The sequence below is a fragment of the Sorex fumeus genome, unplaced genomic scaffold (assembly GCF_029834395.1).
Source record: "Sorex fumeus unplaced genomic scaffold, SorFum_2.1 ptg000073l, whole genome shotgun sequence".
In the NCBI taxonomy this organism is placed as follows: domain Eukaryota; kingdom Metazoa; phylum Chordata; class Mammalia; order Eulipotyphla; family Soricidae; genus Sorex; species Sorex fumeus.
In genome coordinates this window covers 18,414,235-18,441,611 of record NW_026606130.1, presented here as the reverse complement: position 1 = coordinate 18,441,611, position 27,377 = coordinate 18,414,235, and the positions used below count along the sequence as shown (strand labels likewise).

The 27,377-nt window shown below is 42.1% G+C and overlaps 1 protein-coding gene and 1 non-coding gene across 2 annotated transcripts; one reads left to right on the top strand and one right to left on the bottom strand.

Moving 5' to 3' along the window:
• The first annotated feature begins 10,221 nt into the window (after positions 1-10,221).
• On the top strand, positions 10,222-10,328 carry LOC130038254 (U6 spliceosomal RNA). The gene has a single exon (XR_008794633.1). It is a non-coding gene; the product is annotated as a U6 spliceosomal RNA (small nuclear RNA).
• A 7,607-nt stretch (positions 10,329-17,935) lies between these two features.
• Positions 17,936-18,297, bottom strand: LOC130038058 (60S acidic ribosomal protein P2-like). The gene has a single exon (XM_056129988.1). It carries the CDS (start codon positions 18,295-18,297, stop codon positions 17,956-17,958), a length of 342 nt encoding a protein of 113 aa, XP_055985963.1. The 3' UTR covers positions 17,936-17,955.
• Positions 18,298-27,377: the final 9,080 nt, after the last annotated feature.

Sequence of the window (27,377 nt, the reverse complement as noted above, 5' to 3'; positions counted from 1 at the left end):
AGTGTGTAAAAAATTCTCTTAAATTGGCTGTAAATGATAATAAAGCCCAGAAAGATAGGGTGACAGAAGGAAAAGGGTCAAGAATATGAGAGATACTAAACTATATCTCCATCTGCAGAGGATACATTCCAAGACCAAGACCTCATATTTCTCTCTTTAAGCTAAGTCTCCTTCAGTAGATGGAAGGAACTTCAATAGTTAAGGAGTGTACAGAGTTAGTCTTCATCAGTCTGTCAGCAAGGATTCATTGGAGCAGTGTGGCATTGTGGTTGAACATGTAAATCTTAGAGCCAGGAAGACTGGGCATTTTTTTTTTCAGTTTGAGTATACAAACTGGGCTGGAGCGATAGCACAGCGGTAGGGCGTTCGCCTTACAAGCGGCCAACATGGCCAACCCGAGTTCGATTCCTCCGCCCCTCTCGGAGAGCCCGGCAAGCTACCGAGAGTATTCGATATGCCAAACACAGTAACAACAAAGTCTCCAATGGAGATGTTACTGGGCCCGCTCGAGCAAATCGACGATCAACGGGAGGGCCTTTACCTTTACCTTTACCTTGAGTATACAGAAAAGGATTGATCCTAATCAATAGTTCATAATATACTATTACCATTGGCCTAGGTGGGGCCTTCACTCCCGCATTGTTTAAGTTACTTGTCATTCTAATCTGTTTCTTCATATGTAAACTAGGGATGATGGTAATAATTCCTACCATATCATATTTTGTGAGGATTTGATTACATAATCCATGCAAGTGCATGCATAGTCCTTGCTACCTGATATAAATACATGATATCCCTCTGTATATATAGGATCATGAATATAGGGTACTGTATATTTAACATATATATATAATTTGGAATAACAAAGGCCCCACTTCCTGACCACATAACCTGTGGGCATCATGCAGCCCAGTGCCAGCCCTGATATATCTGTGAAAATTGTAATGTTTGTTGAATCAAAATGACTTCACCCTTTGGGAGCTGGAGTGATAGCAGAGTGGGTAGGGCAGTTGCCTTGCATGCGGCCGACCTGGGTTCGATTCCCAGCATCCCATATGGTCCCCTGAGCACCGCCAGAAGTAATTCCTGAGTGCATGAGCCAGGAGTAACCTCTGTACATTGTCGAGTATGACGCAAAAAGAAAAAAAAAGACTTCACCTTTTTTTTGGAAAATCATTTGCTAGTTATTTTTTTTTATTAAGAAATTTTTTAATAGTGAGACATCATGAGGTACAGTTGTATACTTACAAACTTTTGTGCGTGGGTTTCAATTATACAATGATTAAGTACCCATCCCTCCACCAGTGCCCATTTTCCACCACCATGGATCCCAGTATCCCTCCCCTCCCATCCCCCCCCATCCCACCCTGTCTCTGTGGCAGGGCATTCCCCTCTGTTCTCTCTCTCCTTTTGGGTGTTGTGATTTGCAAAAGAAACATTGAGTGGCAATCATGTTTGGTCTATAGTCTACTTTCAGCATGCTTCTCCCATCCTGGGAGGATCCTCCCAAAACCTTTATTTGGTGTTCCCCTCTTTATCTGAGCTCCCTTTTCCCCTAGTATGTGACTTCACCCTTTTTTTAAAATCTCTATCTCTCTTCTTAATTCCTCTTATCCCCACTACACTATCACTGTTAGCACCTCTCAGACATTTCCTCATTTCTATTTTTCTTTCTCATATTTCTGGTTACAGCTCTCTGGTAGTTTCTCCTTTTTGTCTTTTCTATTCTTATTTGTTTCTCGTCTTGCTTTTTCTCCCCTCCTTCTATATTGTCTATATTGTGGTATACCTGATTTCCAATTCATCTCTAGCTGACGAATTCATAAATTCCAATTCATAAAGTCTGCCTGAATTCTCAAATATATAATATATTAACTCCTTTTTCTGAATTTATGTGTTTCAGGATTCCTGTCTTTTATCTTTGGTTTCAGTTTATTTTGAGTCCTTGACTTCTCTGTCTGACCTTCTGTCCTCATCACTTGTCTGTATTTATTTATTTATTTATTTATTTATTTGTGCTTTTTGGGTCACACCCGGTGATGCACAGGAGTTACTCCTGGTTCATGCACTCAGGAATTACTCCTGGCGGTGCTCGGGGGACCATATGGGATGCTGGGAATCGAACCTAGGTCGGCTGCGTGCAAAGCAAATGCCCTACCTGCTGTGCTATTGCTCCAGCCCCCTGTCCATATTTATTTTATCTCTGACAGTCACTTACTACTTGTCTTTCTGTTTGTATTATTTCTGTATCCACATATTTTTCCTATTCTCATATTTTTATTTAAACCTGTGACTTCATCTTTCCTTTATAACATTTACATTCTTTATCTCTGTTTCTCTCTCTCATACACACAGTCCTGTGTTGGTCTTGCCCCAACTTCCCTTTTTGACTTTCTCATAATCTGTCACCTCTTTCCTACCTTTGTTACCATCTCTCTGGTTGGGTTGTTCTCTTCACATGATTCTTTCTTGTTTCAATCTCTCTCTCCCTATATGTGTTTCATCTGTTATCTTGCCATCAGTTCCTTGTCCCCATGTCTCTTTCTGTCACAGAAATAGTCAAGTGTACGGTTTCTGGTACTAGATTGTAAATTTACTAGCTGTACGTCAGTATACTGATCTGTAAAATCAGGATGGTAATAGCTTCACAAGATTATTGTGAGCATTAAATTAAGTGACACAAACTGATACAGGAGAGATAGAACCAGCTATAACACACTTGCCTTGCAACCAGCACTTCAGCCATAGCCCTGATTCCATCCCCAACACAGTATATGGTCCCCTGAGCACAACCAGAGGTTACTCATGAACATAGACTCAGGAATAGTCCCTGGGCACTGCTATGTGTGATTCTAACCACACCTCCATATTAGCTCTAATATCATCTGTCTTTCTTCCCCACCACATTGTGTTTATCTAATTCTAGTCATGATTTGTCTACCTTGCTGTTATTATCGCTGTCTCTCTGTTTTCACCTTTTATGTAACTGCCTCTCTGACCTCAATCTCTGTCTGTCTCCATTACTCCTTATATTTCTGTCTCATTTCTCTTGATTCCTTTTTCATCCTGTCTATTTCATCTCTCTCTCTATCTCTGTCTTCATCCTTCATACCCATTTCTGACCATCTATTCCTAATATTAGTCCTTATTTCTTGGCCTCTGTCTTTTTTCTCTGTATTTTTTCCATATCTATGTTCATCTATTTCTTTAAAATAATTTTACTACGTAGCAGAGAGTCCCGGAGACACCACAGCATCGGAGATCCCTCCAGGCCCCATACCGAGCCAATTTCACCAGGGGACCCCAGATGAAGCAGGTGTAGTCTCCCCACCTACTCCAGATGGAACCCTGGTGAACAAGAGCTTCCACAAGCAAGGCCCAGGTATGCAGGTTCCAGAACTAAAATCTCCAAGCCGCATGATGGCAGAGACACTAGGTGGTCCCTCCCCGGCTCCCCGCCTGCTCCTTGGCCTAGCTGTCATACCCACAAGCTTTCACCAGGAGTCATCTTAGTGCACCAACAGCCCTGGTCCAGAGACTCTCAATTGAATCACCAAATGGATTAGTGCCCTACAGAGACATCTCTGGAACCCAACCATTTACAATGTAGAATTCCAGATTCAAAATGAGAAATGGAAAATAAATTATCTAGCTTCTGCCCCTGGCAGGAAGGCTTGAATGGTGGTGGGGAAATTTGGGCAAAACATAATGCCCAATAACTAGAAAGAGAGTATTGGGGAAATCGTCTGCCATAGAGGCAGGGTGAGGACTGTGGTGGGGTCGGGGGGACACTGGGGACATTTGCGGTGGAAATATGCACTGGTGAAGGATGGGTGTTCGATTATTATATGGCTGAATCTCAAATATGAAATCTTTGTAACTGTATCTCACGGTGATTCAGTAAAATTTTTTTTAAAAAAATCTTACTACTTCTTTATCCTCATTTCCCTGGTTCTTTCTCTGGACTTTGGAAAATTTAGATTGGAATTGGTCTGGTGGATAAAGTAGAGCTATTTAAGTGTTTAACAGCAAGAGGTAGGCCTGGCAAGAGAATGGCAGGGTATGGAATTTCATCACTCTGTCAATCCCTCCTGAAAGATGTGGTCTCTAAGGTCAAGGTTAGTATAAACCCCCTCAACTCAATCTCCTGAAGAAAGAAAAAGAATACTGCAGTTATTGGGAGGACGAGGAAGGGGTGTTTTTCTGAGTGAAATTCCATCCGGAAGCTGGAATCCAGAGTATTTCCTGTTGTAATGTTTCTTCCAGACATGGAGAGTCTGAACTTGCCACATAGCACTTGTACTCCACACATATATTTCTACAGTGAAAACACAGGGATGCATATAGATCCCATCACCCTTAAAGATTCATACATTTGAAGAGACATGACTATATACATAGAATCACAGCGCTTCATAGTTGCAGATACTTTGAAACATGCAAAAGCAGATCGAATGAATCGGCTACTGGCAGAGATGGACACATACACAAGAGGGTATTGAGAAAGTCTTGCAGCTCAGAAACTTATGAATAGATAAAGGGAAAAAATGACCCAACTAATTTTCCTTTGAAAAATTTGTCCTATTTAGTCTTACATTTTATAAAAAAAAAAAAACACAAACACAGAGGAAGCAGGTATGTAGCTGATTGGTAGTGTGCATGCCTTGATCTATGAGGCCCTAGGTTCAATCATTGGTACTCAAAACAAAAAACAACAGACCAAACAAAGAAACAAAACATACCAAGTCCTTACTTCTCCCCACCCAACTCCTAGTAACAAAAATAAATAAAAAGAAACACATCAAAGGGTCAAATATAAAAACACAGCAAGTATGCACATAAATAGACAATTAAAAATATACAAAGTTACAAAAGAGGAGCTGAAACATGGCTCAAAAGGTAGAGTAAGTAACTAGAATGTATGAGACCCTAAGTTTGATTCCCAGCACCACTTAGTTCCCAGGACTGCTCAGTGTAGTGCCTATAAAAATCACACTTATGTAATCTATGAAGTTTAAATGAAGTATAAATATTTATTAAAAGAAAATAATTTTGTAAAAAATAAATAACTATATACATAACAAAATTATACATAGGCACTGCTTTGCAGGAAGTACAAAGGTACCCAAACTTCCTCTGACCCTCCTTTTCATGAAGGTATCACTAGGTATTCATGCCAGAAACCTAACTATTAGTAACTACACAGAAATATTTGGAAAAATTAGATAAGTTATTTTCCTAGAAAGCCATAAAAAATTAAAATGTTATAGGAAGAAGTAGAACAGTTCACTAAGTATTAATGAAGCCAAAATGGTAATGGTTGGAGGCAATGACCTCATCCAAACTTACACAGTCTTATAAATTCAGTATGCCAGACTCCAAGGGAATTTCACAAGTTATTCCAGAAGATAGAAGAAAGGTAAAAACTACCCAGCTCACTTTATACATCAATTATTATCTTTAAATATTGATTTTAAATAGAACATTAATCAAATCCAAGAGTATATTAAAAATATATCATGAGCAAATGGAGTTGATTCCAAGAATTCAAAGAGAAGTAATTATACCCAGGAAATCTACCAATGTAATTTGCACATTAGTAGACTAAAGGAGAAAATCATATGATTATTTCAATTAATGAATAAAGAATGTTTTATATGACAGCTCATAATAAAATTTAGCAAGCCAGGAATAGAACACAAATTTACAAATTTATTAAATTAATGAAGGCTACATTCCAAATTTATATCATATTTTATACTAAGTGGAAAATTAAAATGAATTTCCCTGAATATTGAAAATAACACTAGAGACTCTTACTAATGTTTGACACAAAAACTAAAAGACTTTTTAAAAAGAGAAAAGAAATGAAAGGTGTAAAAATGGAAAGGAGTGATAAAACCAATAGACACAAAGATGTACTGTTTTTTGTCATTAGAGGAAAAGTTTAGTGCTTTAAATTTTAGTTTTCAAAATTTTAATTTTAGGCACCCAGATTTACAATATTGATAATGGCAGGGGTTCCTGCATAAAAAAACTTCAACATCACACTTTCCACCAAAACCAGCTTCCCTCCATCATTGTCCCAGTGTCCCCTGTACCTTTCTATCTCCCATCATCTCAGCATCCCCTGTCCACCCTACAGTGATATGCTTCCTATTAAAGACCAAGTCTCAGTTTGTTAACCTTGAGTATTTGTTATTTCCTCACTTTGCTTCTTTATAAACCACACATGAGGGAAATCAATATACTACTACTAACCTATTACTTTTGAGAAATGTAATAAAAATATTACCATGGGAGGTAGCTAGTAGGGCATATAAAAATCTTTTCAACTTTTCTGTATATCTAAAGTATGTCAGAATAGATTATGACAAAAAGTCATTAACTGAGGTAAAATTACTACAATTCACAATGAAGGTTATGATTGGGGTGGGGGGAGTTGCACTACTTCCACCTATGTTCGTGGCTTACTCTTTTTTTTAATTTTTATTAGTGACAAACCAAGAGGTACAGTTGTATACTTACAAATTTTTGTGCGTGGGTTTCAATTATACAATGATTAAGTACCCATCCCTCCACCAGTGCCCATTTTCCACCACCACGGATCTCAGTATCCCTCCCCTCCCATCCCCCCCCATCCCACCCTGTCTCTGTGGCAGGGCATTCCCCTCTGTTCTCTCTCTCCTTTTGGGTGCTGTGGTTTGCAAAAGAGGCATTGAGTGGCAATCATGTTCGGTCTATAGTCTACTTTCAGCATGCTTTTCCCTTCCTAGGAGGATCCTCCCAATACCCTTTATTTGGTGCTCCCTTCTCTATCTGAGCTGCCTTTTCCCCTAGCATGTGTTACTGGCCTTCAAACCATGGAGTAAAGCTCCTGGTACTTATTTCGGCTATTCTTGGGTGTTAGTCTCCTATTTTGTTACTTTATGTTCCCCAGATGAATGCAATCTTTCTATATCTATCCCTCTCTTTCTGACTCATTTCGCTTAGCATGATGCTTTTCATGGCTTACTCTTGGCTCTATGCTCATGTGGTCCCTTGCAGGACTTTGGGGGACCACATGTGGTGCCAGGAAATGAACCTTCCGTTGTTGTTATATCTCTGGCCAAAGGTTACGACTATTTTGGGACCCAAGGGCGCTTGTCTTGCACACAGCTGGCTTGGGTTCAATCCTCAGCAATCCATATGGTCCCCTGAGCCCACTAAAAGTGACCCTTGATCGCATAGCCAGGAGTAAGCTCTGAGGACTGCCAGGTGTGACACCCCCCTCCCCCCAAAAAAACAGAAAAAAAGATTGACTATTTTTATGATAGGAATAAGATAGCAATTTACATAAAGCATGGAAAACTAGATAAATAAAATACACTAAAATGAGATATTTAATGCATTTTAGGAGAGATTAAACAGCACCAATAAAACCAGTATGAATACAGAAATTTTATTTTTTAATTCTTTTTAATCATGATTTACAAAGTTACTGATAATTTAGTTTTAGTCATATGTATTCCACTACTAGTGTCAACTTCCCTCCACCAGTGTTCCCATGCTCTATCCTGTTCCTCCCAACCTGCCATCTCAATCCCTGCCTCCCACCAAATACCACCTTGATAGGCACATTATAAAGTTTGGTGGTTGCAGCTTAGATCTCATATTTTCAGTGTTGTTGAATCTTACTTGTTTTGTTCCCAAATATTATTTTATTAAAGCACCTTGATTTACAATATTTGTAGCTGGGATTTAGGCATACAATGTTCCATCACCAATACTGCTACCAGTGTCAACTTCCTTCCACCAGTATTCCCAGATTACTTGCTCTACCCCTGCCCCCTCCACCACCATCCCTGCTTGCCATCTCCACAAGTATCTTTTAAAGTTTGGTTATTAAACTTTGGGTATCATTATTTCAGTGTTGTTGACACTGTGGATATTTAGTGCTATCATTCCTTAACAACATGGACGTACCTTGATGCTTGTGCCTGTTGCTTCTCTGTCTCTTCTCCCCCCACTCCACCCCCACCCCTCAATAGCTCTTTTTTCTTCTCCTCCCTATGCTTTGGGACCAAGGGTGATTTCAGCATCCCCTTTTAAACCACTGAATTCCCTCATCAAGTTAATCTAAACACACATATAAGTGATATCATCCTTTGTTTATTCTTCTACTGGCTTAGTTCATTTAACATGAAATCTCCCAGTTCCATACACATTGTAGCAAATTGCATGATCTCATAATTCCTTACAGATGCATTATAGTCCACACCTTTATGATCCACTAATCTGTTGTTGGACATCTAGGTTGATTTCAAACCTTAGCTATTATACTGAGGGCTGCAATGAATAATGGTGTGCACATAAACTTTTGAATGAATATTTTTCTGTCCTGGACGTAGATGCCAAAAGTGGAATTGTTGGGTCATAGGGCAGCTCAATTTCAAGTTTACTGAGAACCCTCAATACCGTTTTCCATAGGGGTTGAAACAGATAATATTGCCAACAGTAGTGGATGAGTGTTCTTTTTTTCTCCACAAACCCCATCAACATAGATTATTCCAATTATTTTTGATATGTGTCACTCTCACTGGCATAAGGTGGTACCTTATTATTTTGGATTTTAATTTGATTTGGGGCTGGAGCAATAGCACAGCGGGTAGGGCGTTCGCCTTACACGCGGCCAACATGGCCGACCCGAGTTCGATTCCTCCGCCCCTCTCGGAGAGCCCGGCAAGCTACCGAGAGTATTCGATATGCCAGACACAGTAACAACAAAGTCTCCAATGGAGACGTTACTGGGCCCGCTCGAGCAAATCGACGATCAACGGGAGGGCCTTTTAAGAACTCATTTTTAAGAACTTGATTTGATTTGAATTTCCCTAACAATAAGTCATGATGATCATTTTTTATGTGCCTGTTGTCCATCTGTTGGTCTTCCTCAGAGTATTTCCTACTCATTTCCTTTCCCCATTTTTGAAGAAGTTTTATTTTTTCTGTTGCTGATCTTTGCGATAGCACAGCGGGTAAGGCATTTGCCTTGCACGTGGCCAACCCCGGTTCGATTCCTGCATCCCTCTCAGAGAGCCCGGCACGCTACCAAGAGTATCCCCCCTGCATGGCAGAGCCTGGGAAGCTCCCTGTGGCATATTCGATATGCCAAAAACAGTAACAACAAGCCTGACAATGGAGGTGTTACTGGTGCCTGCTCGAGCAAATTGAGGAACAATGGGAGGACAGTGCTACAGTGCTACAGTGCGACAGTGCGACAGTGCTGATCTTTGTTAGTAATTTATATATCCTAGATATCAACCCTTTACCTGATGTGTTGGCTGCAAATGTTTTCTCTCATTCAGTTTGCTGCTTTTTTAGTCTGTTCTTCTTTTGCCATGCAAAAACTACATAATTTGATGTAGTCTCATTTGTTTTTTGGTTCTGTCACCTTTGCCAGCAGCATTGTATCACTGAAGATACCTTTGAAGTCCAGATCTTGGAGTGTTCTGCCTATATTGTCTTCAATGTATTTTATATATTTGGATCTTAAGGTCCTTGATTAAACTTTTAACTTACTTTGGTGGAAAGTGTCAGATATGGATCCAGTTTTAATTTTTTTACATGCGGTTATCCAGTTTTGCCAACATCATTTGTTGAAGAGACTGTCTTTACTCCATTTCATGCTCTCAGCACCTTTGTCAAAAATTAGCTGACCATATATGTGGGAGTTTATACTTGTATATTCTTTTCTGGCCCATTGGTCTAAAAGTTTATTCCATGCTGTTTTGATCATTATGGCATTATGGTATTGGAATAAGGATAGACTCTCAGACAAACAACATTAACACCAAAAGGAAAATTTCCAATAGATTAAAAACGTAGGACTAATACAATCACTTTGATCACAACTGGATAAAAATATAACCTGATTTAAAATAGATCTTACATATGAATCTGTAATACTTTCTATCAAACAACTCTTGAATTAAAGTAAAATGTAAAACGGAATCTGCTGAATTTCTAGACGGTAAGGGTAGTCATGAAGATAATACATATTTAAATGTATGGATACAGTAAAATTAATGGTCAGAGAAAAGTTTATAGCCTTAAATACTTTTATTTAAAAAGAAAGGAAAATTACATTAATGAGCATCTAACTCTAAAAGTTCAAAGCAAATTTAAAGGAAACAGAAGACAAAAGACAAAAGTTCAAACACAGGCATTAGAAGAAGCATTAGAGTGCTTGCTTTAACAGCACATATACTAAAATTGAAACTATACAGAGAAGATTAGCATGGCCCCTGTGCAAGGATGGCATACAAATTTGTGAAGCATTCCATATTTCTGTCAGGGACATTGGTTATACTGATGATGTGGGAGAGTGGTATAATTATTTATCCAAATCACAGATTAAACAACACTGAAAACAAGAGATCTAAGCTGCAACCACTGAACTTTGTGATGTGTCTGTCTATCAGTGTGGCAGGCAAGAATGGTGGGGTGGGGATGGAGTATAGAAACAGTGGTGGAGAGAAGTTGACACTGATGGTGGGATTGTTGTCAAAATATTATATTCCTACAACCCAACTATAAATAACTTTGTAAATCACAGTTCTTTAAAGAACGTCACTGTCACTGTCACTGTCCTCCCATTGTTCATCGATTTGCTCGAGCGGGCCCAGTAACGTCTCCATTGGAGACTTTGTTGTTACTGTGTTTGGCATATCGGATACATCAAGGGTAGCTTGCCAGGCTCTGCCGTGCGGGCGAGATACTCTCAGTAGCTTGCCGGGCTCTCCGAGAGGGGTGGAGGAATCGAACTTGGGTTGGCTATGTTGGCTGCGTGCAAGGCAAATGCCCTACCACATAAATAAAGTTTTTTAAAAGTCAAAAAAAGAAGCATTAGAACTAATAAAGAAATGAGCCTATTCTCTATAATAGATACAGGGTCTGGAGAGATAGTACAGCATATAACATGTTTACCTTGCATGAAGTTGACCCGGGACTCAATTCCTGGCACCACATACAAACCCCAAAAACCCTTAAATTCTGCCAGGAGTGACCTCTGAGCATAGAGCCAGGAGTAGCTCTGAGTGCAGCTCGGTGTAGCCCCCCCAAACTAATATCAATAATAATAATAATAGTAACAGATGGATACATAAGTCATTAAATAAAATAATCAAGTATAGGATAACATTGGTTTGTCCTTTCAACCTTGCCGCAGGGAACTTAGGTTTATGGGGTTACACCCATCACAGTGCCCCCCAGTCACTCCCATTCCTTTGTTTATCTGTAAACTCTTCTCTGTGCTCTCATTCCCAACCAGTTAATCACCTTTTTCTCTAATCAGATTCTATTAACTTGTAAGATCAGATCCTTCTAAGGACACTGAACTTGTATTGTAAGTTATGTCTTTTGCATAGTTTACCTTAAACCAATGTCCTTTTTTGTATGGACACAGGAAGACAGTTAATATTATGCTTTTGTAACTTGGGAATTGACTCCAAATAATATTCGCTTCTGGATATCTGCTTTCTCAACTCAGTTGTCCTTAGTTCCTAGCACCCCAAAAGCAGGGACTGAATGGACTCACAGCAAGCTGTGAGCTACCATGGCATCGAAATGGGCCAGGCCAAGCGCCATAATACTTAACTGTAAGTTAAGAGCACGTTCATGGACAAACTCTGTCATGATCCAAAAGAGATAAGGACCCTGCTGGGGTTAGGAAGACTAAACTGGCCTGAGGACTGTGGTCTGGAATATATAATGAGATGTTCTCAGGAAGAACAAAACTTAAAGCTTGATATATCTTTTACTGTGCTCATACAGAATGACATTGCTATAAATATTAGAAGTAAATTTATTACAACTACTTAAGTGTATTACTAGCTGAGGAAAGAAGAAAGCAACACACCTTGCATGGAATCCTCGAGCAGAACTCCTAGAATCTGGAGTAATCTCCTTAGATGAGATTTTGTCCCTGAGTTAATCTCCTGGAGGAGTGGCCTTACCTCTCTTTGTTGATTTGTTAATGTTCAACCCCACCTTTGTATCACCACCCTATGTGACTGCTATATAAACTAAAACTGTAAGATTGGAAGAAAAATACGGATCCAGTCAGGGGAAGCGGAGAAAGAGAGCCAGGAAGCAGTTGGAGCCAGAAGCAGGGGGAAGAGAGAGCCAGAAGTGATAGAATCCAGAGAATCAAGAGTGAGAAGCAGGCGGGGATCCAGGAGAGCGAGAATCCAGAGAGTCAGTGAGAAGCGAGGGGATCCAGAGAGACAGAGTCAGAGGAGATCCAGAGAGTGAGAAGCAGAGGAGAGTCAGAGTCAGAAGGAGAGATGGTTACGGAGACAGCACAGAGATAGAGAAGACAGATACAGCGGGAAGAAAGAATGGTGCGGTTAGACAGAGACACATACACACAGAGGGTTGGAGAGAGCTGGGAGAGACGAGAGATAGAATAAACGAAAACTCATCAGCAACCAGCTTGGTTCTCATTCTTCCTTCGCCCTCCCGTTACCAACAGCCAGCCCCGGTCCGGAATTTACACAATCAAGAAAAGGATGAAACACAGAAAACAGGAAATTAAGAGTTGCACTTAACAAAAAAGGATATTTCATTTCTTTTTATTTTATTTTGTGTTGGGGACCACACCTAGGGGTGCACAGGGCTTACTCCTGACTCTGCATTCAGGGATCATTCCTGGAGGGCTCAGAGAAGCATACGTAGTACCAGGGATAAAACTTGGGTTGCCTTGTGCAAGGCAAGTACCCTATCCAACGAAGTATCTCTCTGACCCCAAAGAAGGTATTTTCAACATCAGAAAAGATTTCCTCACAAGCTCTATACAAATTATTTAGAAAATTATAAAAAATACCAATTTGTATGAAACTACAAAGTTATAAAGAGCACCAAACTAGTATGCTTTCACCAGGAAAGTCAACTAAAGCAGATATTTTGAATGATGTTTTGGAGACTAGATCACTGTATCACTGTATCACTGTTATCCTGTTGTTCATTGATTTACTGGAGTGGGTGCCAGTAATGTCTTCATTTGTCCCAGTCCTGAGATTTTAGCAGTTTCTCCTTATTCATCTTTCCCAACGCTGCCATACTGGAGGCTCTTTCAGGGTCAGAGGAATGAGACTCGTTATTGTTACTGTTTTTGGCATATAGAATACACCACGGGTAGTGGAGACAAGATGAAGAAGAAAATCTTCAGATTGTTTTTATGGAATAAATATAATACTGATACCGATATCTGACAAAAATTAGTAAGATGAAAGTTATATAATATCTTCACTCATGAATATCAATATAAAATAATAAATGCAGAATTCAAGACTTCAATAATAGAAAATTATTTAGTATTAGAAAAGTCAATAACATAGGGGCTGGAGTGATAGTACAGTGGGTAGTGGGTAAAGCGTGTGCCACACAAGTAGTTAACTTTGTTTTGATCCCCAGCATCCCATATGGTCCCCAAAGCACTGCAAGGAGTGATTCCAGAGTGCAGAGCCAGGAAAAGCCTCTGAGCATCACTGGATATGGCCCAGAACAATACAACAACAAAAAATGATAAAGGAAGAATATCAAGATCCATTTCATCTATTTTGTAAAGTTAGGGATCAAATTCAGGGTCTCACACATGTAAGTGTTCTATTGTTGAGCTACACACCCAACCCCTCAATACTTATAATATCTATTCATGAACTCAGGAGATTTTTTTTGTTTTAGTTTTTTTTTTAATTTATTTATTTATTGAATCACTGTGGGAACGGTTACAAAGCTTTCAGGTTTAGGTCTCAGTCATGCAAATATCAAACACATTTCCCTTTACCAATACTTATTTTTTACCATGAAAAACCCCAATAAGACTCCACCCCCACCCCTCCCAGTCCCTGTGAGGCAGATGAATTCTAGTTAACACTCTATCTGCTTTGATTAGATTCATTGTTTCATTAAAAGATTCACCACTATTATTTAGAGTTTACCCCCCCCCCCCCAAATCAGACATGCTGAAAAAGCATTGTGAAGTGATTTGCTTTCTACAGCTGGGTTCAAGAATTAAATGTTGGTTTTGGATTTCTGCTATTTTACTTATTGACTCTGGAAGTATTTCTACTGAAAGTCAGATAGTTAAGAAATTGGTTTCTGTGCTCTGGAGTCATGGCCGTGCTGGAGAGCCGCTCGTGGGGGGCAACTGGTGGCCTCGGTAGGGCGTGAAGGGCGGACCGAAACGCCCCCCTTCCCATGAGGTTTTAGTCGCCCCCACACCCCCGGCTCATACCTGCTGTCCACAAGGCTCCACTTGCGGCCGCCATCTTTCTTTCCAGAGGGAGGAGGGCAGAAGGGAGCAACACCCTTTCCCCTCCGGGCAGACATGATGGCCTGGATTAACGCATAGTCCTTTCACTTTTCTGCTCCAAGCTGCCGGGTTCTGCATTAAGTCCTTGTGCTTCTGGGGCCATGGCTGTGCTGGAGAGCCGCTCGTGGGGGCAACTGGTGACCTCGGTAGGGCATGAAGGATGGACCGGAACGCCCCCCTTCCCATGAGGTTTTAGTCGCCCCCACACCCCCGGCTCATACCTGCTGTCCACAAGGCTCCCGTGTGGCCGCCATCTTTCTTTCCAGAGGGAGGAGGGCAGAAGGGAGCAACACCCTTTCCCCTCCGGGCAGACATGATGGCCTGGATTAACGCATAGTCCTTTCACTTTTCTGCTCCAAGCTGCCGGGTTCTGCATTAAGTCCTTGTGCTTCTGGGGCCATGGCTGTGCTGGAGAGCCACTCACGGGGGGCAAATGGTGACCTCTGTAGGGCGTGAAGGACGGACCGGAACGCCCCCCTTCCCATGAGGTTTTAGTCACCCCCACACCCCCGGCTCATACCTGCTGTCCACAAGGCTCCCATGGGGCCGCCATCCTTCTTTCCAGAGAAGAGAGAGCGAATGGGGCAAAACCCTTTCCCCTCCGGGCAGACATGATGGCCTGGATTAACGCATAGTCCTTTCACTTTTCTGCTCCAAGCTGCTGGGTTCTGCATTAAGTCCTTGTGCTTCTGGGGCTGTGGCCATGCTGGAGAGCCGCTTGTGGGGGGCAACTGGTGACCTCGGTAGGGCGTGAAGGACGGATCGGAACGCCCCCCTTCCCATGAGGTTTTAGTCGCCCCCACACCCCTGGCTCATACCTGCTGTCCACAAGGCTCCACTTGCGGCCGCCATCTTTCTTTCCAGAGGGAGGAGGGCAGAAGGGAGCAACACCCTTTCCCCTCCGGGCAGACATGATGGCCTGGATTAACGCATAGTCCGTTCACTTTTCTGCTCCAAGCTGCCGGGTTCTGCATTAAGTCCTTGTGCTTCTGGGGCCGTGGCTGTGCTGGAGAGCCGCTCGTGGGGGGGCAACTGGTGACCTCGGTAGGGCATGAAGGACGGACCGGAACACCCCCCTTCCCATGAGGTTTTAGTCGCCTCCACACCCCCGGCTCATACCTGCTGTCCACAAGGCTCCCATGTGGCCCCCCATCTTTCTTTCCAGAGGGAGGAGGGCAGAAGGGAGCAACACCCTTTCCCCTCCGGGCACACATGATGGCCTGGATTAACGCATAGTCCTTTCACTTTTCTGCTCCAAGCTGCTGGGTTCTGCATTAAGTCCTTGTGCTTCTGGGGCCATGGCTGTGCTGGAGAGCCACTCACGGGGGGCAAATGGTGACCTCTGTAGGGCGTGAAGGACGGACCGGAACGCCCCCCTTCCCATGAGGTTTTAGTCACCCCCACACCCCCGGCTCATACCTGCTGTCCACAAGGCTCCCATGGGGCCGCCATCCTTCTTTCCAGAGAAGAGAGAGCGAATGGGGCAAAACCCTTTCCCCTCCGGGCAGACATGATGGCCTGGATTAACGCATAGTCCTTTCACTTTTCTGCTCCAAGCTGCTGGGTTCTGCATTAAGTCCTTGTACTTCTGGGGCTGTGGCCATGCTGGAGAGCCGCTCGTGGGGGGCAACTGGTGACCTCGGTAGGGCGTGAAGGACGGACCGGAACACCCCCCTTCCCATGAGGTTTTAGTCGCCCCCACACCCCTGGCTCATACCTGCTGTCCACGAGGCTCCACTTGCGGCCGCCATCTTTCTTTCCAGAGGGAGGAGGGCAGAAGGGAGCAACACCCTTTCCCCTCCGGGCAGACATGATGGCCTGGATTAATGCATAGTCAGTTCACTTTTCTGCTCCAAGCTGCCGGGTTCTGCATTAAGTCCTTGTGCTTCTGGGGCTGTGGCCGTGCTGGAGAGCCGCTCGTGGGGGGCACCTGGTGACCTCGGTAGGGCATGAAGGACGGACCGGAACGCCCCCCTTCCCATGAGGTTTTAGTCACCCCCACACCCCCGGCTCATACCTGTTGTCCACAAGGCTCCCGTGTGGCCGCCATCTTTCTTTCCAGAGGGAGGAGGGCGGAAGGGAGCAACACCCTTTCCCCTCCGGGCACACATGATGGCCTGGATTAACGCATAGTCCTTTCACTTTTCTGCTCCAAGCTGCTGGGTTCTGCATTAAGTCCTTGTGCTTCTGGGGCCATGGCTGTGCTGGAGAGCCACTCGCGGGGGGCAACTGGTGACCTCGGTAGGGCATGAAGGACGGACCGGAACGCCCCCCTTCCCATGAGGTTTTAGTCGCCCCCACACCCCCGGCTCATACCTGCTGTCCACAAGGCTCCCATGCGGCCGCCATCCTTCTTTCCAGAGAAGAGAGGGCGAATGGGGCAACACCCTTTTCCCTCCGGGCAGACATGATGGCCTGGATTAACGCATAGTCCTTTCACTTTTCTGCTCCAAGCTGCTGGGTTCTGCATTAAGTCCTTGTGTTTCTGGGGCTGTGGCCGTGCTCCAAACTTAACTCTGATTTTCAGGGAGAAACGTTAGGTGGTTTACTTCCCATTGATCACTTTGTATATAGAGAGATGTCGCGCGGCCGTGTAAGCAGCCGTGCTGTTTTAAGGAAAAGTCCTAGTTCCCGCATACTCGAGCTGTGCTTGTAGAGGCTTCTGGTCACCGGGGTTCCATCTGGGGGAGCCGGGATGCGGTACCTACCCCATCTGGGACTTCCCGATGAGGCTCTTTTTGGAACCTTTTTCTTTTTCTCCGGGAGCTGTGGGTCCCGCCCTCCATGTGGCCCTTCTCTTCCGACTGTATGCTGTAAAGATGGCGCTGGGGGGCGGGCTGTGGGCGTGACTTCCGGAATCAGAGGTTACCTGGGAGCTGTAGTCCCGGCAGATTTGAGAAAAAGTCCTAGTTCCCGCATACTCGAGCTGTGCTTGTAGAGGCTTCTGGTCACCGGGGTTCCATCTGGGGGAGGCGGGATGCGGTATCTACCCCATCTGGGACTTCCCGATGATCTCGGCTCTTTTTGGAACCTGTTTTTTTCTTTTTCTCCGGGAGCTGTGGGTCCCGCCCTCCATGTGGCCCTTCTCTTCCGGCTGTATGCTGCCTGTTTTAGTTTTCTTTAAGTGTTTGGTCACATCTAGCATTTGTCAAGGACTATGCCTGGTTAGACACTAAGGAATTACTCCTGTAGGTACTCTGGGGTCCATATGGGATGCTGGGGATTGAACCTGAATCAGGTACGTGCAAGGCAAGTACCTTACTCACTGTACTATTTCTTCAGACTACTACAACAACTATTATTTATAAAAGTTCAATATAAGAAGACTATAACTTTTATTTCTTGATATATTTATGCATATACATATATCCAGATCAAATAGCCCTTCTAATCAGGAGATATTAGTGATACTTATATGATAAAATCAGGTAGGGGAGTCTACTCTCTCCATTACAATTTATTACTCTATTAGAAGTAGCAAGCATTGTAATTAGAAAAGAGAAATAAATAACATAATTGGAATGGAGAAGCTAAAATCTTTAAATATTATTATTATTATTGTTGTTATTCAGGCCTAGAAAAGGGTTTTATTGGGGTAGTGACTAATCGAACAAGCCAAATCCCATGTCGTTATCTGACTCCTCAGACTCCTCCTTCTCGTCTTTTTTATCCTCTGATGAGGGGGCAGAGCCAGCTGCAGGTGCTGTGGTTCCGGGGGCGGCCAACACGTCCACAGCCCCTCCGGCAGGAACACTGGCCAGCTTGCCGATGCCCTGAGTGATCACATCCTCAATGTTTTTCCCGCTCAATTCACTGATGACCTTGTTGAGCCAGTCATCGTCCACCTTCGTCCGCCATCGTCCCAGGATCTTCTTGATGTCCTTGGCGCTGGGGGATGCATTGTACCCCAGGGCGGCCAGCAGGTAGGAGGCAATGTAGCACATCTTGAGACAGCCAAGCAGCCTGGTGCTTACAACCTCTGTGGCGGCGGTGACAGGAAGCTTAAATCTGTAATTATTTGGTCTAGAGAGATAGTACAGGAGGTAGGGTGCTTGCCTTGCACATGGCCAACCCAAGGTCCATCCCTGGCATCCCATATGGTGCCCTGCACTTCCAGGTATAATTCCTGAGTGTAGAGCAAGGAGTAACCCTTGCACATTGGCGGGCATGGCCCCCAAACAAAACAAAACAAAACAAAACAAAAAGCCTATACTTATTAATAGATAAGAATGTATAAGTAGGGCCAGAGATAGAATACAGGAGGTAAGGCACTTACTTTGCTTGCAGTGCTGCCATCTGGATCCCAGTCACCACATATGGTCCTTTGAGCACAGAGCAAAGAATAGATGTGAGCACTGAAGGATGTGACCCATGCTATCCTCCTCAATGTGTAACTGAGAAAAAAATAACCCTAAGGAAATCAACACAAACTGTTATACACAAATGAACTCAGTAAGGCAGTTGGATATGAAACCATTTAGTTAGAAAATATCTGAAGGGTTCTGGGGACAGAGCTATAATACAATGATTAGAGTCCTTGTCTTGTATGCAACAAACCTGGGTTCGATCCCCATCAACACATATGATACCATGAGCTCTGCTAGGAGTGATCCCTGAGCACAGAGTCGGGATCAGTAAATATGATACAATATTGTCTGAGTACACTGGGGCTGCTATGACAGAATATTTATAGATTGGCTAGCTTTTAAGCAACATATACTTATTTTTCACAGTTTGAGAGCTGAGGAAATTCAAGATCAAAGCTCTGGCAGATTTGTGTTTAGCAACCACCCATTTGCTGGTTCATAGATGTCCTTTTAGCTATGACTTCACATGTGCATGAATGAGCTAGGGTGTTCTCTGAAGTTCCATTCTGGGGGCTCTATTCCTATGACGAAAACATCTCCCAAAGCTCTGCCTAAAAATACCATCACATTAGACATTATTGTCACTGTCCTCCCATTGTTCATCGATTTGCTCGAGCGGGCCTAGTAACAACTCCATTGGAGATTTTGTTGTTACTGTGTTTGGCATATCGAATACTCTCGGTAGCTTGCCGGGCTCTGCCGTGCAGGAGAGATACTCTTGGTAGCTTGCTGGGCTCTCCGATGAGGGGCAGAGGAATTGAACTCGGGTCAGCCATGATGGCTGTGTGCAAGGCAAACGCCCTACTGCTGTGCTATCGCTTATTTCAACTTATTAATTTTGGGGCTATACATTCAATCTATAGAAAATCACTAGAAACAAACTTAACAAGAAATGTTAAGAAATGTTAAGTTTGTTTCTAGAAACAATTAACAAGAAATGTTTAAACCTTTTATTAAGGTTGTTGCATAGCCAGAGGGCCTGTTCATGGGCTGTGACTTGGGGTGAGGGAGGAAAGGGCCGGCTTCACCCCCATCCCATGAGGCCCCTACCTGTCTGTCCATTGCCTCTGGAAGATGGCAGACCCCGAGCCTCCATGATCCCAGAGACTCAGAAACAAATATTGAAATCCAGTGGTTTTTGGCAGAAATCCCTCCAGATTATCTTAATTATTAAGATTTCAGAATTCCAAAATCACATGGCTGTGGTAGTGACAACGCAACATCATATGCTATTCATTATCAGCAATAGAAAACAAATTGTCTAATGTTGCCTTTTCAGCAGATGTGAATGTTGGGGTAAAATCCCAAATAATAATGTTAGGTCTGATGTCAAAATACTGAATGTAATCAAAGTAGAGAGAGTAATGTTGACATCATCTGCCACACATGTAGGGGGAGGGTGTGGGATGGGGGGTATACTGGGGGCTTTGGTGGTGGAAAATGTACACTGGTGAAAGGATGAGTGTTTCAGCATTGTATGATCGAGACTTAAACCCCAAAGCTTTGTAACTGCCCTCACGATGATTCAATAAATAAATTTATAAAAAAACTTTTATGGGGCTGGAGCGATAGCACAGCGGGTAGGGCGTTAGCCTTACAAGCGGCCAACATGGCCGACGCGAGTTCGATTCCTCCGCCCCTCTCGGAGAGCCCGGCAAGCTACTGAGAGTATTCGATATGCCAGACACAGTAACAACAAGGTCTCCAATGGAGACGTTTCTGGGCCCGCTCGAGCAAATCGACGATCAACGGGAGGGCCTTTACCTTTACCTTTATGATGATATGGGAGATGGCTTTGTAGCTAAATAGCCTGCTTCACAAGTATGAGGCCATACATTCAATCCCCAGTGCCTCCCAGCATGCTTTGTGATCCTAGTAGCTCTGTTGTCTGTGCCTAACTCTGTTATCTGTGATCCCAGCACTAAAATGTAATTTCCTGTCACTTTACATCCAGGAGTGTTTGAACACTGTAACTTAAGGGTATAACCTCCAGTGAGCTTTGCAAAGATATGTGAGCACTGTGTGACACCCCCCACAGTAAATGTGCACAAGCACCGCAACTAAAAATTCAACTCACCAGTGAGCATGTATCAAGCACAGCGAACAAAGGAATGTGACCTCTTCTAAGCACTGAGATTCAGTTCAAGACATCACATCAACAGAGAATTGATCAACAGGTGTTCAAGACAAAACATCAATAGAGAGGAATATGATAGAAAAAAAAGCTTTATGAGAAAACAACACTCCGAATGAGGAAATGGAAAGACAACTAATACTCTTAAACAGAGACTCAAAATCATATATATAAACTAATTTAGAATTTTTTTTTCATTTCTAAACTCAAGTGGGTAAAAAAGCATGCAATCAAAGCTATGATATATCTGAAAAGGAAGAAAATGATAGGGGATGGGCCACAGAAATAGGGTTAAGATACCTGACTTTCATGTGGCCAAACTCCGTTTGAATCCTTGGGATTACAGGGAGATCTTCAGCACCGCCAGTTGTCACTCCTGAACACAGAACCACGACTGTATGCTCTGGGTGTGGCCCAAAGTTCTTTCCCAAAAAATGATGGGAGATTGTGACGATTATGGAGGAAAAATTAATGGGATCAGAGGGAATGCAAGGCACTAGCTTGAATGAAGCCAATCCTGGTTTCATCTCTGGCACCACATATTGTCCTACCACCAGAAGTGATCCCGAGACAGTCAAGAGTAAGCCCTGAGCATCACTGGGTGTGGCTCAAATCCTCTACTCCACAAAACAAAATGAATATTTAGGTTGGAGGTTGGTTGCTACAAAATGGCTTACCTGGAACAACCAGGTTCATTTCTACCTGTCTTTCACATTCCTATAGCAAGTTACCCTGGGTATGTTGTCTGTTCCTTAAAGCACTGTCCACTGTTGTTCGTTGATTTGCTTGAGCGGGCTCCATTGTGAGACTTGCTGTTACTGTTTTTGGCATATCAAGTAGGCCACGGGGAGCTTGTCAGGCTCTGCCGTGCAGGGGGGGATACTCTTGGTAGCTTGCCCGGCTCTCCGAGAGAGGCGGAGGAATCAAACCCGGGTCGGCCGTGTGCAAAGCAAACACCCTACCCACTGTGCTATCGCTCCAGGCCTGTTTAAATTTTAATAAAATTTAAATATTATATTAAATAACTATTACTTATAAAGTTATTGATAGTTGGGCTTTGGCTTATACTACTTCATCACCAATCCCACTACCACCATGGGTATGTCTTGAAGTGGTGCCTAGGGTCCAAAAAAAGAACTTAAAAATAATAAAGCTTTTTAAAGTCACTGCTTATATCAAGTTTGCTTATATCAGATTTGCTACTTTTCTATTGGTTAAAGTAAGTTATATAGTGTGTGAGGATACTACTAGGAGGATTGGAAACAGAGGCAGATGAAACACTGTTAACACAATTTTATCAAGAAAGTACAATTCAAAATGTAGAATCAATAAAAAATAATTTTTTTACAAAAGATTAAATGTGCTTGGAAAAATTCATCAGCAAAGGTAAAAGAATAGTTAAAATGAGAAAAAGTATTGACAGCTGCTATTATTCACAGAGATCTTATTTATCTAACCATATTCTAGAAATCAAGGAAAGTCCAACAACCCAAGGGAAAAATGGACAGAGGATATAAACAGATAATTCACAGAAAAAGATACAAATATAACCTCTGACATATAAAAATGTTTGGGGCTTGAGAGATAGCATAGCCGGGAGAGTGCTTGCCTTGCACATGGTAAACCTGGATTCTATCCCCAGCAGTTTGAAGAACTTAATAAACTTCCACAAAAAATTATGTAGAGGGGCTATAGTGATAATACAGCACACAGAGTGCTTGCTTTGCATGCAGCTGATGTGGGTTCAATCCTCAGCACCATATATGTTCCCCTTGCCCACTAGGAGTGATCCCTGAGTGCAGAGCCAGGAGTAAACCCTGAGTACCACTGGGTGTGACCCCCAAACAAAATAAAACCAAAAACTCTTAGACACTACATATGGTCCCCCGAGCACCACCAGGTGTCACTCCTAAGCACAGAGACAGGAACAGCCCTTGAGAACTGCTGGGTGTGGCCTCCACGCCAAACAAAAATTATTTATTTGTTGTTGTTGTGATGATGGAGGTGGTACAGGGGATTCATGGTGGAACTTAGATACTGTGACCAAATAACACATATTGCTGCTTGGAACTATGGTAAATTAATTTTAAAAAATTTAATTTAATCAAAAAAATTTTAATTGAATCACCGTGAGATACAGTTACAAAGTTGGTCATGATTGGGTTTCAGTCATAGGCTCCTCCAATACCCATCCTTTCACCAGTGTACAGGGAAATTACTTTTAAAATAGAACTCCAAAATAAAAAAAATAAAGCAAAAAATTTTATCAATTTGATTACATCAAGATTTGTAATTTCTGTGCAAATAATGCTATTGTAGGCAATGTAGACAGAGAATATTCCCAAGGTCTGGATCTGAGAAAGGACTGATAGCTAGAATCTATAATAAATTCTATCAAATCACCAAGGAAAGTTACGAAGAATCTTTACAGAAATAAAACAACCAACTATACAAGCAAAATTACAGAAGAAGCACTTAATACACATTTGAAGAGATGATTTTATATATATATTAGCAAACAGAAATGAAAACTAAAACAAAATATTATCTTGATAACTGTTAGATTGGCAAAAATCAGAAGGCTGGAAAATGACAAGTGTTACTATGTAGGGATACAGGAATCCTCAAAAGCTGATGCTAAAAGTGTATAAAAGTGTTATAGTGGGGCTGGAGCGATAGCACAGCGGGTAGGGTGTTTGCCTTGCACGCGGCCGACTCGGGTTCGATTTCCAGCATCCCATATGGTCCCCCAAGCACCACCAGGAGTAATTCCTGAGTGCAGAGCCAGGAGTAACCCCTGTGCAATGCAGGGTGTGACCCCAAAAGCAAAACAACAAAAGTGTTATCGCTATCCCAAAGAAGCACCTAGGGGTATCAGAGATTTCATTTTATTTATTTTTGTTTTGGGGGCCATACCCAGTGGTGCTCAGGGCTTACTCCTAACTCTCCACTCAGGAATCACTCCTGGTGATGCATATATTTCTGGAGATAGAACCTGGGTCAACTGTATGCAAAGGAAATGCTTACCTGCTATACTGTACTATTGCTACAGCTCTGGTATCAGTGTTTTTAGTCAAACTAAGTATACACATATGTTTTAGTCAAACTAAGCATTTGTTCCTGGGTGTATATTCCAAAAGAAATCACCATACAGGCCCATACTAGTACAAACAAAAGAATGTTGCAGTATTATTTGTGTTATCTGGGAGCTAGAGACAATTCTGCTGTAGGAGAGTATTAAGGGAAAATGTGAAGACACACTGTGACCACTATAATAGAAGCAATGAATTAGATGTATAACACAATGATAGAACTTAACACAAGGCTAAAAGAAAAAAGAAACAAAATGAGTTATCACTGTATACTTCATAATGGGACAATCTGATTATTATATGACTTCTCATATTGAGGTGATAAATTATAACCTTATGTACTGATTTTACTGAAAATAACCTGAATCTAATCATGTGGAAAGAGCAGATGAATACAGAATCTGGGATATCCTATAAGCAAGTAGCCCAGGCTTTTAAAAAAAATGTAAGTGTAATTTATTTATTTTTTCTTTTTTGGGTCACACCCGGTGATGCTCAGGGGTTACTCCTGGCTCTGCACTCAGGAATTACTCCTGGTGGTTCTTGGTGGGACTCTATGAGATGTTCAACCCTATGGATTGAACCCGGGTCGGCCGCATGCAAGGCAAATGCCCTCCCCTCTGTGCTATCACTCCAGCCACTGTAAATGTAATTTAAAGTGCCTAAACCGTATAGGACAACTGTTCTAGGTTAAAATGACTTACCAAACAAATGTATTGCAATCAAAAATGAGTGTATCTAAAAATATTTTGTGCACAGTTGGAAACTTTGAATATAAAGGATGTTTGGTGCTATTACTATAAATCAATAGATTTTCTTAGACGTAATAAAAATTTTGAAGAATATCCTTAATAGATGTTGTGAAGTATTCGGAGGTGAAGTGGTATCCTGCTTGACAGTTTTTTTTTTTTGGTCTGTGGGTCATACCTGGCTATTCCCAGGGTTTATTCCTGGCTCTGTGCTCAGAGATCACTCCTGGTGAGCTCGGGGGACCATATAGGGTGCTGGGGATCAAACCCAGGTTGTCTGCATGCATCCACTGTACATGTCTCCAGTTCCTGCATGCACCTGCTGTAGAATCTCTTCAGCTGCTGCTTGCAACTTTCAAATATTTCATCAAGAAATCAATTATATACTGGACTGAAGAGATAACATAGCAGGTAGGCTGTGTGCAAGGTTAGATCCCCGAGCCCCAGCAGGAAAGATTCCTGAGCACAGAGGATACAAAACAATATATATATATATATACATCTATATATACATATATATATTTTGCCAAAACATGAAAAAGATGCACAAAACACCTTGGAATAGTTGCTTACTGAAGGAAAGTGAGAGTGGAATGTAGAAATAAAAGCAGATTTATTTATTATTTTTGGTTTTGGTTCCACAGTCAGTGATGCTCAGGAGACCATACAGTACCAAGGATTTAATCTGGGCCTCTTACAAGCACAATATGCACTCAGTATGTTGCTGGCCAAAAGCAAACTTAAAACAACAACAAAAAAATGTTTCCCTAAAGTAATACACAAAGACTGAATACGGGGAAGACAGGAAAAAAACAGTGAAGAAAAATAAAATCACAGATCACCCTATTTATTGACAGTAGTTCTCAAAATGTGGTACCTGGACTTCGTCATCAATTGGGAACTTGTTAAAAATTCTAATTCCTGACTTTACATCAAACTTAGTAAAACAGCTTCAGGTGTGGAGTCTAACAATCAATATTTTTGTTGTTTGTTTTTCTCAGGGCTTACTCCTGGCTCCCTGTGACAGTGTTCCAGTGGTTGGTGGTGGTGGTGGTGGTGGTGTACATGTTGTACCAGGGTTCAAACATGGGTTGAGCCATTTGTGAGGAAGTATCTAACCTGCTATACTATCTCTCCATCCCCAACAACAGTACTTTAAGAAACTCTTCCAGTGACTCTGATGCTCTTCAAAGTTTTAGGGCCACTGATATAGATTGGACCACCTTTAATTTTTTGGTAGCTCTGTAGCCTTTCCTAAAAAAATATTTCAGGCATACGAATATGTTACAAGTACTAAAATAACACACCCACATATCTAGCACCCAGATAAAAATAACAAACAGTTGAAGTTCCACATACATCTGCCTGTTTCTCTGTTTTCCCTAGAGTTCTCCCTTGGACACATATCTCACTTGTTTGTCTTGATGTTTCTTTCCTTGCTTATTTCCACTCTAGAGAGGTCTGTATTCTCTCAATTATGCACTTCTCCATCTCTCCCCCCTTACATCTTTCTAAGTAAGTCTCAATAAACCTATCTTTCTTTACCAAAAAATTATACACCAGATAATGTATATACAACATATAGTGCATTAATTTGAAGATTAAAAAGTCTAGATGTTTTCATACTTCATCTACAACTTAAATTTTATCTCAGTAATATAATTTTGAAATTTATCTCAGCTGTGATCAAGTCTGATAAATTTTTCCCTGTCATGTAGTGTTCTGTTGAATGACTGCACCAGTATTTATTGATTTTCTTGTTGCAACATTATTGCATGTGCCTCCTTCCTTGTGCATGTGTATGCCTTTATGACTTAAGAGAGATTTATCTTTCTCCTTTCCTATCTATCTCTAGGTGAAATTGCTGTGTCCCAGGGCTATAGACTATTCTGAGTATTTTTCAATTTCTTTCCAAAGTAGTGATACTAACTTTCATTCCAATCAAAGTTTTCATTAAATTATTACCCCCATATTTGTGCACTTGGGACTGACTTTGTTACAAAAAAGTTCTTTCTGTGCATATGCAGCAGATATCCTACAGAAAATGTCCTTCCATAGTCATAGGTCACAAATATATACAAGTTTATTATTTTCTTTTCCTGTTGGCTGCATGCAAAAGGCAAACACCTTACTCACTGTAATATCTCTGCCCCCCCCCCCCATTTGGTTCCTATCTCAGACACCCATTATGGTCCCCTGAGCTGGCCAGGAATGACTCCTGAGGGACTGTAGACCGTAAGCCCTAAGCATAACTGAGTGTGGCCCAAATACTAAATAAATAAATAAATAAATAAATAAAGGTGCTTATCAACTGTATTATCTCTCTTGCCCCAATTTGTGTGTGCGTGGTATTTTTTTTTTTTGCTACACCCTGTGGTGTTGGGGAAACCAAGTCTAGGTCCTGCATTCAAACCACGAGCTGGATCCAGCTCTTTATGCTATCTAAAGGGTCCAATCATTAAAACTATTTCAATTGATTTAAGTGATTTACAATACTGATATGGTGGTTTCCCAAGCACATAATTCTAACACCACACCCACTATCAGTGTACCCACCTTCCTCCCATGGGGATCCTAGCTCTTTTGAGATGGTTTCTAAAGAAACCCTTAACTAGCTCGCTGCGACTAAATGCGGTAACTTTCCCTCCGTTATGCAGATATAACTCAGGGGATTGTGGGTAG

What these genes read in the sequence shown, in the direction of transcription:
- LOC130038058 (XM_056129988.1), bottom strand. Translation starts at nt 18,297, where the DNA reads ATGTGCTACATTGCCTCCTACCTGCTGGCCGCCCTGGGGTACAATGCA.